The sequence below is a fragment of the Danio rerio genome, chromosome 15 (assembly GCF_052040795.2).
Source record: "Danio rerio strain M-AB ecotype USA chromosome 15, GRCz13ab, whole genome shotgun sequence".
Lineage (NCBI taxonomy): Eukaryota > Metazoa > Chordata > Actinopteri > Cypriniformes > Danionidae > Danio > Danio rerio.
In genome coordinates, this window is record NC_141035.1 from 1,066,888 (window position 1) to 1,086,649 (window position 19,762).

General features: G+C 36.8%; 1 protein-coding gene across 2 annotated transcripts; it reads left to right on the forward strand.

Annotated features, from left to right (window-relative positions):
- The first annotated feature begins 1,005 nt into the window (after positions 1-1,005).
- p2ry12 (purinergic receptor P2Y12) lies at positions 1,006-6,033 on the forward strand. 2 transcript variants are annotated; one of them, NM_001442104.1, is made up of 2 exons: positions 1,006-1,057; positions 4,772-6,033. In NM_001442104.1, the coding sequence occupies exon 2, from the start codon at positions 4,804-4,806 to the stop codon at positions 5,839-5,841; it is 1,038 nt and encodes a 345-aa protein (NP_001429033.1). In that variant the 5' UTR covers positions 1,006-1,057; positions 4,772-4,803; the 3' UTR covers positions 5,842-6,033. The 2 variants fall into 2 exon arrangements, with proteins under 2 accessions (NP_001429033.1, NP_001295486.2); NM_001308557.2 differs by lacking the exon at positions 1,006-1,057 and having other exon boundaries at positions 4,496-6,033.
- Positions 6,034-19,762: the final 13,729 nt, after the last annotated feature.

Below are 19,762 nucleotides of genomic sequence, written 5' to 3' on the forward strand. Positions count from 1 at the left end.
TAACTGTCTGTTTAGCCTTCTCTAATGATGGGAGAATGGGAACCGGGCTTCATTTGCTGTTGATTAATGTTCCCTGTTCGCTGGCCAGCTTTCTCAGAGCTCGGCTTGACTTCTCTTTTCATCTCCGTCTGGAAGCGTGCAGCGAAACCTCTGGGTCAAAGAGCTCGAGTATTTTATAAGTTTAGGTTTAAAGTATGCAGTCAGAATTTGCCCTCCTGTGAATTTTCTTCTTCTTCAAATATTCCCCAAATGATGTTGACAGAATCAGGAATTGTTCACAGTATTTCCTTTAATATTTGTTCTTCTGGAGAAAGTCTTTTTTGTTTTATTTTGGCTAGAATAAAATCAGTTCTTAATAGTTTTAAAGCCATATTATGGTCAATATTATTCGCCCCCTTCAGCAATATTAGTGTTGGATTGTCTCCAGAACAAACCACTGTTATACAATGACTTGCCTAATTACCCTAACTTTACCCTAATTACCCTAGTGAAGCCTTTACATGTCACTTTAAGCTGAACACTAGTGTCTTGAAGAATATCTAGTCTAGTATTATGTGCTGTCATCATGACAAAGAGAAAATAAATCAGTTACTAGAAATGAGTTATTAAAATATCATGTTTAGAAATGTGTAGGAGAAATCAGGTGAAGGGTGAATATTTATGAATTAATTATTGTGAATACACCATCTTCATATCTTTCATCTGATTAAATCCACTAACCATTAACCAACATGGATTGTGAAAAATATTAGATGCATATAAAAATAAAATCCATTTTAAATAGGAGTCGAGACGTGTTTTCTGCAGTGGTTTAAGGGTCATCTGTAGGCTGGTGTGTGTTTGTCTTGGTCAGCACAAACACAGCTGACGTCACCCGCAGCTTTTAGACAGTGTTAAACTTCTCCTTGTGTCTGCATGGCAGGAACCAAAAAAAGCAGAAGGTAGAAAGTAAGATTCGTTTCCTTTCAGAAAGCTCTATGAAAAGAAATGTAAACTAAACCATGAAGCATTTCCAAAACAGCTCAGCGCACTGGCTCTGGGGGTCTTTCTGAGGCTGGTGAGTGTTCAGTTTTATACAACACATTACACGACACCTCAGTCTTGAAGAAGACATGTGGAACGTCACTGTTTGTAGACTGTTTAATTCTGAGTATTAATAATTTATTATCATCTGATAGTAATTGATTGATGTGTCAAATAATGAAAGTTTTGAATGTTTGAATTCATTACATTCTGGCAGGCGTGGTTAACAAAATGAATAAAATAATTTCACAAATAAAAACTAAATTTTAAGCCTCATTAATAAATGATGTTTCTTGATTGATGCTTGCATAATTAAACTAACTAGCCAAGTTAATCTAATTAATTTACAGTGCAAAAAAATGTTCATGGGCATCATGGTGGCGCAGTTTGATTGCCTCTCTGCAAGAAGGTTGCTGGTTCAAGCCTCGGCTGGGTCTGTTGGCATTTCTGTGTGGAGTTTGCATGTTCTCCCTGTCTTGGTGTGGGTTTCCTCCGGGTGCTCCGGTTTCCCCAACAGTACAAAGACATGTGGTATAGGGGAATTGGGTTAGTTAAATTGTCCATAGTGAATGAGTGTGTATGGATGTTTCCCGGTGATAGGTTGCAGTTGGAAGGGCATCCGCTGTGCAAAACATATGCTGGATAAGTTGGCGGTTCATTCCGCTGTGGCAACCCCTGATTACTAAAGGGACTAAGCCGAAAAGAAAACGTATGAATGGAAAACGCTTCTTGAATTAAGACATTCTAGATATTTGGAACAAAAGAAACAAAACCAAAATGTTGTAAGCTAAATAATCTAGTTTTTCCTTTTCACACAAATTTACTTAGCTTAAGCCATTGGCAGATTATTTACATTTACATTTACATTTACATTTAGTCATTTAGCAGACGCTTTTATCCAAAGCAACTTACAAATGACCAAAGCGACTTACAAATGCTTGTTTTAGTGGAAAAACTCACTTCATTTTGACTTATTTCTCAAACCAGGACGAAAAATTTCTTGTCTTGTAAATGCTTTTTGATTTAGGAATTTTTAAAAATATTTGCACTAGAAACTAGACAACATACCAGAGTGAGAAAACCATTTTCTGGTGTATTACTGTACTTGAAGCTGAAGTGTACAAGGTAAATACCTCAAATTCATGTTTGTCCTAAAAGCTGATATAACCCAAACACTCACCTACAGTTGAAGTCAGAATTATTCGCCCTCCTAAATGATTAGCCCCCTTGTATATTTGTATTTTGTTCACACATAATAATTTAATAACTTAATTTAAAGGCTTCACTAGGGTAATCAGGGTAAAGTTAGGGTAATTAGGCAAGTCATTGTATAACAGTGGTTTGTTCTGGAGACAATCCAACACTAATATTGCTGAAGGGGCGAATAATATTGACCTTAAAATGACTTTTAAAAGTGCTTTTATTCTAGCGAAATAAAACAATTAAGACTTTCTCCAGAAGAACAAATATTAGAGGAAATACTGTGAACAATTTCTGAATCTGTTCAACATCATTTGTAAAATAATGGGAAAAAGGACGGTGATTGTGAATAATTGTGACTTCAGTTGTATGTTTTTTTTAATAAAATTTTTATTTATATTTAAAATAATATATATTCTAAATAATATTTTTATAAACACTTGATTTAATCTTCTAGGGCTTACACTGTAAAAAAAAAAAAAAAGTTGGGTTCCACACAATTCCTTCATGCTGTCTAAACACAAATCGATTAGGTTAACTTTATTGTTTTTCCAAATTTAAGTTGATTGAACATAAAACAATGAAGTTATCCCACAAAAACCCTTAGGAATTGTGTTGATTCAGCTTATTTTAAATAAGTAGTTTGAAGAAGCAGCAAAAATATTATAATATAAGTGTCTATTTAAAATACTTTGAATGTTTTATATTTTGTTACAGACATACGGTGTCATCCTGCAGATGTTTTGCAGCATATGAAATGTCCCAAACCCTCGTTTATAACTGTCCAAAAATGGACAAAAAATGTTTACTCTCTGATAGTCAAAAGATATTTAATAATATATATGTTAAATATGCATTAAAAACATTCAGGAAAAAGTGTTTTATGTAAATTCGGACCACAAGTCCCACATATATGGACATCATTTTTTTCTAAAAGTACATCATAAAAGATCATCATAAAAGATGATACTTAGATTTTTATTCTAATTACGTTCCAATAAGCCCAAATAGCAAAGAGAAATAAAAAATGCATGTAAAAACACCTTGGGCTTCAAGAGGTTAAGGCTTTTTACATATCTGGACTAGAAACAAGCCAAAACCCTAAGTAAAAAGCACATTTTTTTGCAGTGTACATTATTATAGACCATTTCAATGCGGTGATGCCATTGACCCATGAACATTTCCTGCTTGTTGTTAAACTATTTTCTAGCTGTAACAAGAGGCAATTCAATCATACCTTGACGTTAAAACAGCTATCATAACATTATTTATCAATATGTGGACATTTTTGGATTCTCGGAAGCTATGGAAATAAAAATGTAAATCAGGAAATAAGTTAGGACCATTGTTACTGTTTACATCGCTCAAAATGTCCCGAATCCTATTTTTAACTGTCCAAAATGGGGAAAAAAGGTTATTTTTACTCTCTAATAGTCAAAAAAAAAGTTTTAAAAAAATGTCTAATGTTAAATATGCATTAAAAACATTCAGGAAAAAGTGTTTTATGTAAATTGGGATCACGAGTCCACATATATGGACATCATTTTTCTCTAAAAGTACATCATATCAAAAGATAATACTTAGATTTTTATTCTAATTAGGTTCCAATAAACCCAAATAGCCAAGAGAAATAAAAAATGCATGTAAAAACACCTTGGGCTTTAAGAGGTTAAGGCTGTTTACATATCTGGACTAGAAACAAGCCAAAACCCTAAGTAAAAAGCACATTTTTTTTGCAGTGCACGTTATTATAGACCATTTCAATCCAGTGATGCCATTGACCCATGAACATTTCCTGCTTGTTGTTAAACTATTTTCTAGCTGTAACAAGAGGCAATTCAATCATACCTTGACGTATAAAAATGTAAATCAAGAAATGCGTTAGGAGCATTGTTATTGTTTAACTCCCTCAAAACTGTCATGGTTCTGTCTTATGTTTATTTCATTCTTACTTTCATTCTTACTTTCTTACACTCTTGTTTGTTTTCTCTTTGTGAGTGCATTGGTTTGAGTTAGCTTGAACAATGTATTTTTTTCTGTGTTGTAAGCGCACAGCGTCAAGTCATCTTGAGCTGTGTACTTATGTCTGTAATTTGTTTTGTGTTCAGCACATGGCTTGTGTTTGGTCTTTTCCACATGTGCTCATTTGTCTATTAATTAGACCCCGCCTGTCTTGTTAACTCATTATCATTTTGTTAATTTGTTTCACCTGAGCTCCTCGTTTGAGACTTTGTTTGCCCCTCTATTTATTCTCCCAGTTTGCTGTTGTCTGGGCTGATTCGTTTCTCATGCTACATGTAGTTAGATGCTTGTCTGTTTTTCTGTCCACTTTGGTTTTATTTTGTTTTACTTAAAATGACTATTTACCCTACCATGGGCTTGTTGTTTTTTTCAGCCCTTTTGGCTGTTATCTGGGCTCTGTGTCCAGTTTTTTGTTCCTAATTAATAAACTTTATTTTGTATTGCTGATTTGCGTCTGGGTTCTGTTCACACACCTGACTAAAACAGTCTCAGGACTCATCATTTCATTATGCATTCTTTCATTCAGGACTTCATTACTTCACCCAGCAGGACTCATCAATGGAGCAAACAACGCAGCTCAGCTTCTCCAACAGCAGCGTCTCCAACAGTTCATCCTGTTCTCGAGACGGCGCTCTGAAAACCATCGTCTTCCCCGTCCTCTACTCCATCCTCCTCATCCTGGGATTATCTCTGAACGCTCTGGCGGCTTGGGTTTTCCTCCGGATCCCCAGCAAATCCCACTTCATCATCTACCTGAAGAACATCGTGGTGGCCGACATCATCATGACCCTCACATTCCCCTTTAAAATATTATCCGATGCCAATGTAGCGTCCGTGGGCATCCGCATTTTTGTGTGCCGCGTGTCCTCCGTGCTCTTCTACCTCACCATGTACATCAGCATCCTGTTCTTCGGTTTGATCAGCATCGATCGCTGCAGAAAAACCATGTGGCCGTTCGTAGGCACCAACCCCAAACGTCTACTGCACAGAAAACTGCTTTCGGGAGTCATCTGGACGTCTCTCCTGGCTCTTTCGCTCCCAAATGTAATCCTAACCAGTCGTCCGAATATTGGAGAGCGCTTCAAATGCAGCGATCTCAAAACTGAGCTCGGACTGCGGTGGCATGAGGTGGTCAATCATATATGCCAGGTCATCTTTTGGGGAAACCTTATAATCGTGATCATATGCTACACGCTTATTTCCAGAGAGCTCTACAAGTCGTACGCCCGCACGAGGTCTCCGCGTGGGACGCAAAGCAAGAAGAAACACATCCAGGTTAATGTGTTCCTGGTGTTGGCCGTGTTTTTCATTTGCTTTGTGCCGTTCCACTTCGCGCGAGTGCCCTACACCATCAGCCAGACGCGCGCCCTCCTGTTCAGCTGCCCGCAGAAGCTGTTTTTCTTCAAGCTGAAGGAGAGCACGCTGTGGCTGTCCTCTCTCAATTCTGTGCTGGATCCGCTCATCTACTTCTTCCTCTGCAAGTCCTTCAGGTCGTCGCTGTTTAATGTGATGCGATTGGCTCCGGGACGCTGCAGGATCCTGAGGGAGCTCGGGACAGATTCGGCCGGCGATCAACAGGGAAACGCACTGACATGATGGACAAAACACGGACACACACATGGGAAAAACACTGGGGCTTGTTCTGTAAACATGCAATTATACAATGGGCAAGTGTTTTTCAACCACAGATACACTTCCGGTCAGAGGTTGATGTGTTCTTAAAGGTCCTGTTGAATTAAAATAGAAAAATGTCGATGTTATGCTGCAAAAAAAGCTTTCCTTACTTTGATTTTTTTTGTCTTTTTTTCCAGTCCAAATATCTAAAAATTCTTATATCAAGAAGCATTTTCTAGACAAGCAAAACATGTTGTCTTGTTTTTAGAAATAATGTGCTAAAATTAAGTCAGTTTTTCCTTTAAACAAGCAAAATAATCTGCTAATGGAGTAAGAAAAAGGATCTCGCTTTTCCTTTTGACTTCCAGGAATATTTTTCTTACCCCATTGATAAACGAAGAACCAGTCAGTTTTCATAACGGATAAACAGCTCTCTGTAATATTTCAGCATGCTTTCACTTGAAACATGAAACTCACATTTACTGATAGGAATGACATTCGCCCTACTCATAAATCTTATTCCAACCCAAGCTCATTCTGGAAACGTAGCCCCGCGGATGTTTCTGGAGACCGCGATTTACGTGGCTGGAGGTACGCAAGGCAGCGTTTAGTTTTTTCAAGCGAACGCTGCGGGGCGGTGTGGTGCCGCTCCGCCCCTCCTCTTTGCGCTCGCCGGCCGACGGCTTGCCTCCGAGTGGAGGGCTTTCCCGATGCAACCAGTTTGTCCGCTTAGCTCACAGCGTTGCGTCGGCGGAGCGGAGGCCCTGGAGGAGGAGGAGGAGCCGGCCATGGTGGACGACGACCGGGATCAAGTCCAGGGAACAGCGGTTCCGGAAATCAGGTAAGACGAAAAATGGAATCCGAAAAATAAGGGCGAGAATGCGGCGGGATCCGAAAACTTGGTCGAAATCAAAGACGAGGGCTTTTGCTTTTTTTTTTTTTCTGGACGGCTTTTGCGAACCGTTGCTCGGGTTTAGGGGAGGAGGAGGAGGAGGGCGGCCGAGTCGGCGGCTTTTCGCGCGAGAACGGTGCAGGCACAAATGGCGCGCGCTCCCGAGAGGCGCCGGAGACGCGAAAAAGCGCGCACAGCGGCCTTTCGCGGATTCGCGAAAACAAAAACCGCTCGAATACGTACCTCCCGGGACGTAAATCGTGGTCCGCAGAAACGTCCGCGGGGCTACGTTTCCACAATGAGCCCGGGTTGTCTTATTCACATAGCCATATATGCCGATTACATATCCATAATACACTGTAACATAGGCTGGTTCGTTAGTTCACTGGATCATATAGCTTTCTCACTACAATCAATCCGCTTCAGAGTTCGTTCATTTGAGCCGAGTCCACCTCCTTCAGGCGATCTCAGACCAATTGTTTTGGTGTGGATCAGAGTGTGATTGCTGGATTCACATATGCCAAACGAACCGCGCTAACTGGAGAAACGGGCCAGGTTCCAAAACAAAAGTCTAGGTGTGAAAGCACCCTAAAACAAGATGAAAACACACCAACCCAGGCTCATTCTGAAAACGTAGTCCAGCGGATGTTTCTGGAGACCGCAAAATACGTCCGGAGAGGTACGTATTTCTGCAGTTTTTGTTTTCGCGAATACGCAAGACACCGCTGTGTGCGCTTTGTCGTATCTCGAATGTCTTGCGAGTGCCGTTTGCGCCTGCGCTGTTATTGGGTGAACCCACCAGAGGCCGCTGTCTGACTGACCGAATGATTGACTGCGCAACCGGCCAATCGGCTGACCCACCTTCCTCCTTCCCTAAACCCAACCAGTTTTACTGATTGTCCCGCCCGCCCGCTCACTTTCCTAAACCCGAGCAACAACTTAGAAAAGCGTCTAGAAAAAGAAAAGCCCTCGTCTGATTTCTTTACCACGTTTTCGGATTTCACCACGTTCTCACCCTGTTATGAACTCGTTCACTTTATTTTTTGGATTCTGTTTTTGTCTTACCTGATTTCTGGAACCGCTCTTCCCCGGACTCGAACCCCGTCGCCGTGGTCAACTCCTCCTCTCTGCATCTGAAGTCCGCCGGACGTATTTCGCGGTCTCCAGAAACGTCCACGGGACTACGTTTTCAGAATGAGCCTGGATTAAAACAAACCCAAAATGGAAGTGCCTTCTGGAGCAGCAGACAGGCACAGAAACTCCAATAAAGATACTGTGGTAAAATATATTTCCATCTTTTTAAGACATGAAACTGAACAAAGTAATTTAATGCAGCGCTTCATGATTAGTCTGAGACCCACTTTATATTGTACATCAATCAAGCAGTGACGATCATTCGTTTTCTAAGAAATCAGATGTTAAATGCAGCGATATACCCGACAGGCAATCCCAAGTGTACAAATCTCACAGTTTGCCATGGCAATGTTCTTGTCATCAACTTTATAATACCTCCAGGCTGCAGACATACTCACACTTACCACTTGAAGCTGAATCTGTGTTCTACTTTGCCGGCATTTAACCAATCGCATCTCAGCGACAAAGTGATGTCAAGCCGCACTCGATGCTGTTTCGGTGTGAAGAAAGAGGTCTACCTCTGTGCCACCCCTTATAGATTTGTTAAAATATATACTATATTTCTCTATCTATACTATGTGTTAAAAATAGTTCCTATATATATATATATATATATATATATATGTGTTCGAGTCCTGTTCGGTAGGTAACGTATGATTCCGATCGAGTCTGAAATCTAGTGATCGGATCTGGACATCCCTAGCTAATACCATTGATCCCTTATCATTTATAAAGTCAGGGGATATTATTTATGAAAATAAGTGATTATTCTTTGTTGCTGACAAATCTATAGTATCAAGACTGACACTGATACTATACAGACTGTGATTAAACTCATTAATGCTAAAGTGCAAAAGCTTTAATATTACTGGCCACAGGTAGTCTTGATTATAGTAACATCACATATAGAGCTGGCATTTACTTGTAAATAAAAATGGTAAAACTACTATACTACTTCACAAAACAACGAGCATAGCAAGACGCTATATATAGCATGTCTGACTTCTGCATGTCAGAAGTCAACATCTGTTCTTCAGCATCTTGTGTCATGGTTGTGCCTTTACAACAGGAACAGAGTCGCTTCTCTAAATTACTGCTCATGGATTGCTAAACATAAAATGCCATGCTTCTGTTAAAGATCTAATGAATTAATACAATGAATACCAGATTACTGCACTGAACAGAAGTGCACTTGAATACATCTTGTTAAAAACAAGACTGACTTGCAAACTTTAAGATATACAGTAACTCATAAGCTGGTGCAAGACATTATATATATTTATATACACTACCGGTCAACAGTTTGGGGTCAGAAGGATTATTAAATGTTTTTAAATAATTATGTTTAAAATAATAATAATTATTTTTACTATTATTATTGTTATTTGTATCATTATTACTACTATTATTATTATTAGTACTATTATTATTACTATTAATATTATTATTAGTAGTACTATTATTACTATTATTATTAATATTATTATTATTATTAATACTATTATTATTAATAATACTATTATTATTAATATTATTAATATTATTATTATTACTATTTATATTATTATTATTATTATTACTATTAATATTATTATTATTATTATTGTTGTTATTATTACTATTATTATTATTATTATTATTATTATTATTATTAATGTGATAGTAATAAAAGCAATAATGACTGGAGTAATAATTCTATTTGAAACTACACACAATAAAAAACTGTTATTTAGCATTGTAATAAATATTTAACAATTAAAAAAAATATATATATATTATATTTAATAAATGGCGCCTTGATGAACAGAATCATTTTCTTAAAAAAACATGAAAAAAAAGACCCCAAACTTTTGACCGGTAGTGTGTTTATATATATATATATATATATATATATACATATATATATATATATATATATATATATATATATATATATAGTGTGTTTATATATATATATATATATATATATATATATATATATATATATATATATATATATATATATATATATATATATATATATATAAACACACTACCGGTATAATTTTAGCAGTTTGGCGCCATCTGGTGACTCAATAATGCGCAGGTTAGTGTATACTCCATTCAGCCACTTTCATCTCGGTCAGCTTTGTGTTTAATTAAAGAATTAATAAACTATTATTTTTCAGAGCAATGTTTTGTGTCAAATGTTTATGTTTTGTTTCAGGTAATCATGTAACAATCAGGAAGTAACATCAAGGATGGTTATTTTCGCAGAATAAACCCTTCAGTCTTACACAACAGTGCTGCGTTTCGGGTCAGGCTTATGATAAACCTGTCGGGCTTTATTCTCCAATCACAACCTCCTGGATGTGCTTTATCCTTTACATATTACTCATTGAAGTTGTACTATCATGTTTAAACATACCTACATGCCTGCACACACACACACACACACACACACTGATGTATTAATCAAACTGTACAATGATAATCACTGAATAAATCTATGAAATGAAGGTGTGTGATGACACTTTTCATTACACTAATGTGATGAACTCTCCATTACCTGCTTGTTGTAATGAAATGTGAACACAGAACTCAGAATTCCCCAAACTTTCCTGTGCAATGTGAAACTAACTCATCTGATAAACACACTTCTGCTAATAAACATTTTAACCCATTAAGGAAACTATTTTAGGTCATTTTAGTGGATAATTCATACAATTTCACACACAAAAAAAGTACAGTTTTTAAAAGGAGGTCAAAAAGCTACGAATTGCCGTGAGAAAATGTTGAAGAGCCGGTGTTTGTGTGCGGTGTCTGTGTGTGGTCTGACACCAACACAACTTTCAGAAAACACCTGAAGAGAACACACACATTTATTGATAAACACACACACACACACACACACACACACACACACACACACACACACAGAACATCCTTTGTTAATGTTTTAAACTCTGTGAATTGTGAATATTTACCTGTTAGGGAGTATATGATGGTAATTAACGGTATTCCCTCTGAGCTTAAGAAATTATTAGTAAATGATATAGTTCATGAAACAAATTTAGATTTTAGTCTTAAATTAGAAGGAATAAATATAAAAGAAAAAAAAATGTAATAATAATTATCTTAGAATGATTTGCCGGATTGTCAATGCTCCTTTAGCTATTGGGTATTGGAAATCACAATTCCAAGATGTTAATTGGAACAAGACTTTTAAGATTTCCAGACGTTTTTGTATAACGAATAAAATTAGAGAGGTGTCATTTAAAAATTTTCATCGTATTTACCCTGTAAAACAGGTGATTGCAATGATTAAAAATGTACTTTCTGTAACGATAAAGAGGAGAGTTTTGTTCATTTACTTTATGATTGTATTCATACACAATTGTTTTGGTGTGATCTTTCCTTTTTTTGTTAAGCAGAGTGCGAATATTGCACTGGAATTCAAAGAAAAAGATGTTTTATTTCTTTATGAGAATACTTCAAAAATTTGGCATATTGTTAATTTGCTTATTATATATGGAAACATTTTTATTCATAAATGTAAATGTGAAAAAAACTAATTTTACTCACTTTAAAATAGAAGTAAGTCATTACTATGCACGATAAAAGAAACAAAAAATACCAAAGCAAAAAGAACTGTTAATTATTTTAAAGCCTTAAATTTTGTTTTTTGAATAATTTTTTATATTATTATTATATTTTCATAATTTTTATTTTTCTTCTTCTTATATTGTACTTGATTGGATGTTAATATAATGTTGTTATTGCCCTTGTATGTTCTGTGTTCTAAAATTGCAATAAATAAAAAAATAGAGACTGCGTGACAAAAAAAAGAAAAGAATTGTGAATATTACTGCTGTGCTGAAGGTAAATTACTCGTCTGTATGCTGCTTTGAATATGCTAAATGCATTATTTAAAGTGGTTTTATTGTTCATCTTTGTATTTCTACAAAAGCTGTCTAATACAGTTTATATAATGCAAACATTGCTGGCTACTCAACTAAATGAAAGTCTATTAGGAAAAACTCAGCTAAACCTGAATCTCTTTGTGGTAATAATTGTTGGTTTCTCTTTTTTATTCACAGTGAGTGTGTTTGTAATGTTCACAAGGCAGACAACAGAAAGTGAAGCTGCATGCGTGTCTGGACAGTGTTTAATCTGTCAGGCTGAAACAGAATGCACTTCATGCTGAATATTAGTTTCGCTCTTACCCGTTTAGGCATTTTCGCTATATAGAGGGTAATGCACACATAATTCAGGGTTCTTGATACGATCTAGAATGTTATAATTGAATCATTGTAAACATACTGATTATTATTGTTTTAATTTCTGTTTTATCTTAAAATGTTGATTATTAAATGTACAGTTTATTCTGATCTATTATTTTTTATTAATAATTATGAATAATTTTATATATTATTATTATTTTTATTTAATTATATATACAGTTGAAGTCAGAATTATTAGCCCCCTTCAAATTATTTTCTTCTTTTTAAAATATTTTCCAAATAATTTTTAACAGAGCAAGAAATTTTCACAATATGTCTGATAATATTTTTTTCTTCTGGTGAAAGTCATATTTGTTTTATTTCGGCTAGAAAAAAAAGTAGTTATTAATTTTTTAAACACCATTTTATGGTAAATAATTATTACCCCCTTTAAACTATATTTTTTCTTGATAATCTACAAAACAAACCACTGTTTTACAATAACTTATTTAATTAACCATATTCCCCTAACCTGCCTAGTTCACCTAATTAACCCAGTTATGCCTTTAAATGTCACTTAAAGCTGTATAGAAGTGTCTTGAAAAATGTCTAGTAAAATATTATTTACTGTCATCATGGTAAAGATAAAATAAATCCGTTATTAGAGATGAGTTCTTAAAACTAATATGATTAGAAATGTGCTGAAAAAAAAATTCTCTCCATTAAACAGAAATTGAGGAAAAAATAAATAAGCGGTCTAACAATTCAGGGGGGCTAATAATTCTGACTTCAACTGAATATATATATATATATATATATATATATATATATATATATATATATATATATATATATATATATATATACATTTCCCAGTAATGGGTTGTTTCCATTAAACTTGCTGGATAAGTTTGCGGTTCATTTCGCTGTGGCGACCCTGGATTAATAAAGGGACTATATAAGACAATGATATAGACAAATAAGACTTTCTCTAGAAGAAAAAATATTATCAGACATACTGTGAGAATTTTCTTGCTCTGTTAAACATCAATTGGGAAATATTGAAAAAACAAAAGCAATTCAATAGGGGGCTAATAATTCTGACAACTATATATATATATATATATATATATACACACACACCTATTAGTGTGACCTAGTAAAAACCAGGGCGGCACGGTGGCTCAGTGGCACTGGTTAAACCAGGTGGCATTTCTGTGTGGGGTTTGCTGCGGCAGCCTCTGATAAATAATGGACCACGCTGAAGAAAAACAAGTGAACATTTTCACCTAATCCAATATAAAAGTGTACCTTGGATGAAACACACAGCAGTTTCTCCTTTTTTCATTGTACTCACACTTCTCATACTTATTCAATTATTAATAACAATAGTCAAAACGCTGCAAAAATATGTCGTCTTAAACCAGCCCAGATCCACAATATCCAGATGATCATGTTGTAGATTTTGACTTCCCTCTAGTGGACACTCAGACTCCAGCAGCACTAAACACTGCAGATTCAACAAGTCGCTTCTACAATCTCATTCTGAACCAGACACAGGGTTTTATTTTAACAGTATTCAATTACGAAAGTTAGAAGTGTCCAGGGTTGAAGCAGTGGCGCAGTAGGTAGTGCTGTCGCCTCACAGCAAGAAGGTCGCTGGTTCGAGCCTCGGCTCAGTTGGCGTTTCTGTGTAGAGTTTGCATGTTCTCTCTTCGCATGGGTTTCCTCCGGGTGCTCCGGTTTTCCCCACAGTCCAAAGACATGCGGTACAGGTGAATTGGGTAGGCGAAATTGTCCTTAGTGTGTGTGTGGATGTTTCCCAGAGATGGGCTGGAAGGGCATCCGCTGCGTTAAAACTTGCTGGATAAGTTGGCGGTTCATTCCACTGTGGCGACCCCGGATTAATAAAGGGACTAAGCCGACAAGAAAATGAATGAATGAATGATAAGTGTTCAGAATGTTGGCCTCTGTAGTTTTAGTGTCTGTGATACAATAATCTGAAATGACAAACAAATCAGACCCTTAGACACTGAGGCTCAGGCCTCTTGGGTAACAGTATTCAGCATCCTTACAGCTGAAGTCAGAGTTATTCACCCTGCTGTGAATTTCTAAATATTTCCCAAATAATGTTAAGCAGATTCAGGAATTGTTTATTTAATGTAGATTTAATTAGTTTTAAAGCCATTTTAAGCTCAATATTATTCGCCCCCTTCAGCAATATTAGTGTTGGATTGTCTCCAGAACAAACCACTGTTATACAATGACTTGCCTAATTACCCTAACTTTACCCTAATTACCCTAGTGAAGCCTTTACATGTCACTTTAAGCTGAACACTAGTGTCTTGAAGAATATCTAGTCTAATATTATGTGCTGTCATCATGACAAAGAGAAAATAAATCAGTTATTAGAGATGAGTTATTAAACTATCATGATTAGAAATGTGCTGGAGAAATCTGCTCTCCGTTTAACAGAAATTAGGGAGGAGGGCGAATAATTTAGACTTCGCCACAGAGATAATAATAATAAGCAAGCAAACGCAAGCAGATGGATTTAAAATGAAGGTCAGCGGCTTTTTATACATTCATACACCTAAACACATCTCGTGGTCTTGTGCAAACCTTTGCTTCAGCATTTAACCTCATGATGGTCAGCTCATCCTTCTGTGCAGAGCAGTGCAGTATTGAGACGCTACTGAAATGATATCTGTGTATGTTGCGTGGCACTCTCAAAGGGGCGCATACACAGTCTGTGTGACCAACCTGGCGACTCATCATTTTAAATATCATGATGACGGATGTGGATTGTGGGTGAACCAAACCTGTTTACACTTTATGTTTAGGATGACACAAAAGTGAAAAGAGCTTTGGTTTAAACCGAACACAGCGGGTTCCTGTTAGAATCAGAACTAGTAAGAGAACGTTGTGCTTTCGTCATTTTTATTTTCACCTTCAAACTATTCTTGATTCAGACAACAAGGTTTATATTCTGGATACTCGAGCACGCTTCATCAGCAATTCCCATTTACACCTGTGTAAAGTGCTGTCAAGGAGGTCGTAGACACTTTGTTTCCAATAGATGTGGTTTCTTATATTTGCTGAAGTATTTCACGGGGTTGCATGGTGGTTAGTACTGTCGCCACACAGCAACAAGATTGCTGGTTCAAGTCCCGGTTGGGTCAGCTGGCATCACAGAGTGGAGTTTGCATGTTCTCCCCGTGTTGGTGTAACCCCGCCGGTCCTACCCCATCCAACTCGCTCCGAGCTGGTATCAAACCGGCAACCTTCCGCATGGGAGTCGGGCACTCTACCAAGGAGGCTAAAGACCATGGCCTCTAGTGTCTGTCGCTAGAGCACCTTTAGAGGTCAGAGGAGGGAGGTTTACCTGCACAGCACATCACTAGCTGGCCTCCGTTACACTCACCCCCCTAAACCTCACTCCCATCCGGGTCACGGCACCAATGTAACCCCGCCGGTCCTACGCCACCCAACTTGCTCCGAGCTGGTATCGAACCGGCGACCTTCCGCATGGGAGTCGGTTGCTCTAACAAGGAGGCTAAAGACTCCGTTACATTGGCATGAGTTTCCTCTGGGTGCTCCGGTTTCAAACACATGCTGTAGATGAATCGATGACCTAAATTGGCTGTAGTGTATGGGTGTTTCCTACTGGAAGGGCATCCGATGCATAAAACAAATGCTGGAATAACTAGTGGTTCGTTCCACTGTGTTGACCTCTGAAATAGAGACTAAGCTGAAGGGAAATTAAAGAATTGTGCAATGTAAATGTGTGATCTGCACATGTTGAGGATATTGAGTTGTTTTGATTGCAACCAAAGCTGTTAATGGAAGTTGCAATGAATGAAACTGTCAGTTGGCCCAGTAATATAAAAATACGTCTTCAACATTTCTCAATTCCTCATAAAGTCCACAATAAATAAGCGCTAATGTAAGAACGTAGCAACAAACTAAACAGGATTTTAAATTTACAGATAAAAGTGGAACTAAACGACACACTGGTAATAATAATGAGGCGGCAAACTCAAACATGGGTGAAAATAAACATGCAAAAGACAAAAGCAAAAAAGGAAGTGGAACTTTCAATGAGCTTTAATTGTTCACAATAGAAAAACGAAAACTGTTTAGGAAGCGGGGTCAGATTTCGGTATTAGCCTTCTGCTATAGTGTGGTAATTTTGGAAGAACTAATGTGCTTGTTGTGGTAAATGACCTTAAAATGGTTTGTAAGAATCAAACTCTGCCCAGAATTAGAGATCAATTTGAGTTTGAGTTTGAACCCTTTTGGATCCTGCATCCATTACAACGGAGATCACATTTTTTGGAGCATTTAATCTACTTTTAAGTCTGCTGTCTGTGGTATTGGATGTTTGTCAGCCAATCAAATGGCAGTAAGGCTCTGTTTGTTGTAATCTGAAAAAAAATATATATTCTCAAAGCTAAAGTCAAGCATGGCAGCACTTGATCTAAATATTAAAGTAAGCAACATTTTTAATGCTTTTATTCACATTTATTGATATATTTGACAATATTTAATAGATTGCATAGAAAAAACGACAGCTTTTACTAATTAAAGTTACAAATCCATTGTAGAATGGCAAACTTTAAATAAAATAAGGATTTTTACAAATTATTTCTGTCGATTATATAATAATAAGCAGGCTATAAAACAAAAACCTCAAAAATTAAAAGTTATATTATTTATGTTTGTGACGTTCTGTTTTGACTTGATGTTCATTGAAATAAACAAAAACAATTAAATAATGTTGACATTTTTATTATTTATATTCAGTCTTGTTGATGGAAGCCTTTCTCTTAAACTTGGATTATAATTCAGGTCTGAAGGGATTAATTAAAAAAATGTTCTTGCACTTTTTTTTCCTCACCAGTAGGGATAATAATAATAATATAAATAAAAAATTATTTTAAAGATTTTTACACTTTTGTTTTGATCAGAAAATACTAATTCTAATAGTTTACTAATACGAATACTAATGTTTTTTTTTTTGTAATTTATTGCCTTTTGGACTTAAGGACTGCTTATATGGTTTAGTCTTTTTGTTGTTGTTGTTGTTGTTGTTGTTATTTTGTTCTAATATCAATGTTTTTCAGTGTATCATACCGAAGTTTGACATTTCAATAACGTGACAACACTACTCTGCTGTCAAGTTGAGATTTGCTAAAGGGAATGGAAGTGGACATCGTAACAGCACAACTGTGAGACTATACTGACTAATCATGAGACGGGAAATGAGCACACAGCTACAAACCCACAGAAATGGATCAGCAGTTATTCAAGGGTCTTACCACAGTCATGATATTAAGAGTGCACTCGCAGACACAAAGGTGCACGAACTGACACTGGGGTGGTGCCTTTTCAAAAGGTACACATTTGTACTTAAAAGTCCATTATTGGTACCTCAAAAGTATTAGTACCTTAAATACTTACACTTTTGTACTTTTTGGGTACTAATATGTGACCTTGAGGTATTGTTATGGACAGTTTAGGTACAAATTTGTACCTTTTGAAAAGGTGCCACCGCAGTGACAGCTCATGTACCTTTATTTCTGAGAGAGTGGAAGAGGTAACTGATTATTAAGTATGTATATTTATATGTTTATGTATGTTTTATATTACCTTTGCATCAAATTACAATAAACAAATGAGCACTTCAAATTATAAGGTTCTGTCTGTGCTCTGAATGATTTTGAGATTTTCAGCTTTAAAGTTTTTGCATTCCATAGCAAACAGTGTGTGTGTAACATTTGTTTTTTTTTCAAATAAAAAATCTTAAAATGTAAACAACTTATAAAAAAACATCCCCATAATATAAATAAGTTGTCATTTAATACGAATGTGTCAATAATATCATTCCTCTGTATCGTCATCGTTGTGGTTGTGCTGTGAACATCGCATCAACAGCTAATTGCAATACCTTACATTCAGCCGACGCTGATCAAGGACACATGCATCGCCTCAGACTCCCACACTAGACTCCTCTGCAACCCAGGCTCATTCTGAAAACGTAGTCCTGTGGATGTTTCTGATGGCCGTGAATTATGTAGCAGGAGGTGTGTATGGCTGCATTTCATTGGATTTTTTTTTAAGCGAACACTACGGGGCGGTGTGACGCCTTTCCTTTTGGCGCTTACCAGCTGACCGCGTACCTCCATGTGGAGGGCTTTCCCGCTGCAACCAGATTGTCACATTAGCTCATCGTGTACATTGGTGGACTTAAGATGCAGAGAGGAGCTGACCACGATGACTAGGCTTGAGTCCGGGGAAGAGCGGTTCCAGAAATCAGGTAAGACATAAACAGAATCCAAAAAATGAAGTGAACGAGTTCATAACAGGGTGAGAATGTGGTAAAATCTGAAAACGTGGTAAAAATCAGACGAGGTGGGCGGGTCAATTGATAAAACTGGTTGGGTTTAGGGAAGAAAAGGGGTGGGTCAGTCGATTGGATTGGTTGGCCAGCCAGTCAGTCAGACAGACAGTTGGTTGACAGCGGCCTCTGGTGGGTTTACGTGAGAACAGCGGGCGTGAACGGCACCTGCGAGAGAAATTTGAGACATGAAAAAGTGCAGCGAACACAAAAACTACAAAAATACGTACCTCCTGGGACATATTTCGCAGTCTGCAGAAACGTCCACGGGACTATGTTTTCAGAATGAGCCTGCGATGCTCCTCTGTGTGTACCTGTGGAATTACACATCAGCAGTTTTCCACTGCTGATTTTCTTTAACCGTGTGCTGCAAAATTCTCAGTTATGATTCCTCCATGAGCCTGATGCTGTTTCTGCACCATTGCACGTCTGGGTTTGCAAGAAGATTCACTATTATCTTGTGCTTGTGTATCGCTGACAGTTGCTTCCTGTTTCCTCTCACTAGAAAAAGTACATTATGCAGCAACGATGTGGTAAACGTGTGTGTTTGAGTGTGTGCAGAACTCAATATGTGTTTGTCTGCATACTTAGCCAACGTTAAGGGACAGAATCGTCCCCAGCAGTAAGCTAAATCTGACTACAACCTCCTCTGGGGGAAAATTAAGGGATCTCCTCGACTGGAAAAACAAATACGACAAGCAGTGTTGCTGAAGAGCCAATGCATTTACTGACGAATCTGAAAAAGCGGAGTTTGTTGATGGGAATAATCATGGTGGAGAGCTTTGGCACATTAAATCTGTACACTGTAAAACCCAACAGTCAACTTTATCAAATGAAATTAGTGTAGATAACTCAAAAACTGACTGAAAGCTAATTCTACTCATTTAAAAAGAGTTTTGAGAGTTAATTAAATACCTCATTACTTTAACTTAAATGGAGTAAGTTCACAGCACTCATTCGGATTAGTTTTTTAACTTAAATGGTTTGTTGTAATCAGTTTCCTCAAGCAGTTTGAGTTGCCTTAACTTATTTACTAAGATTTTACAGTACTCAGTTGGTTTAAGTTCTCTTCATTTTTGGGGTTTTACTGTGCTCAAATTGCTTCTTTACTCAAATAGATTAAGTTCACAGCACTCATTAGGATTAGTGTTTGAGCTTAAATGGTTTGTTGCAACCGGTTTCCTCAAATGGTTTGAGTTATTGGGTTTTAAAGTGTAGTATTGTTAATTATCTTGATATAGAGATAACATAAGTTATTTCTAAGTACATAAGTAC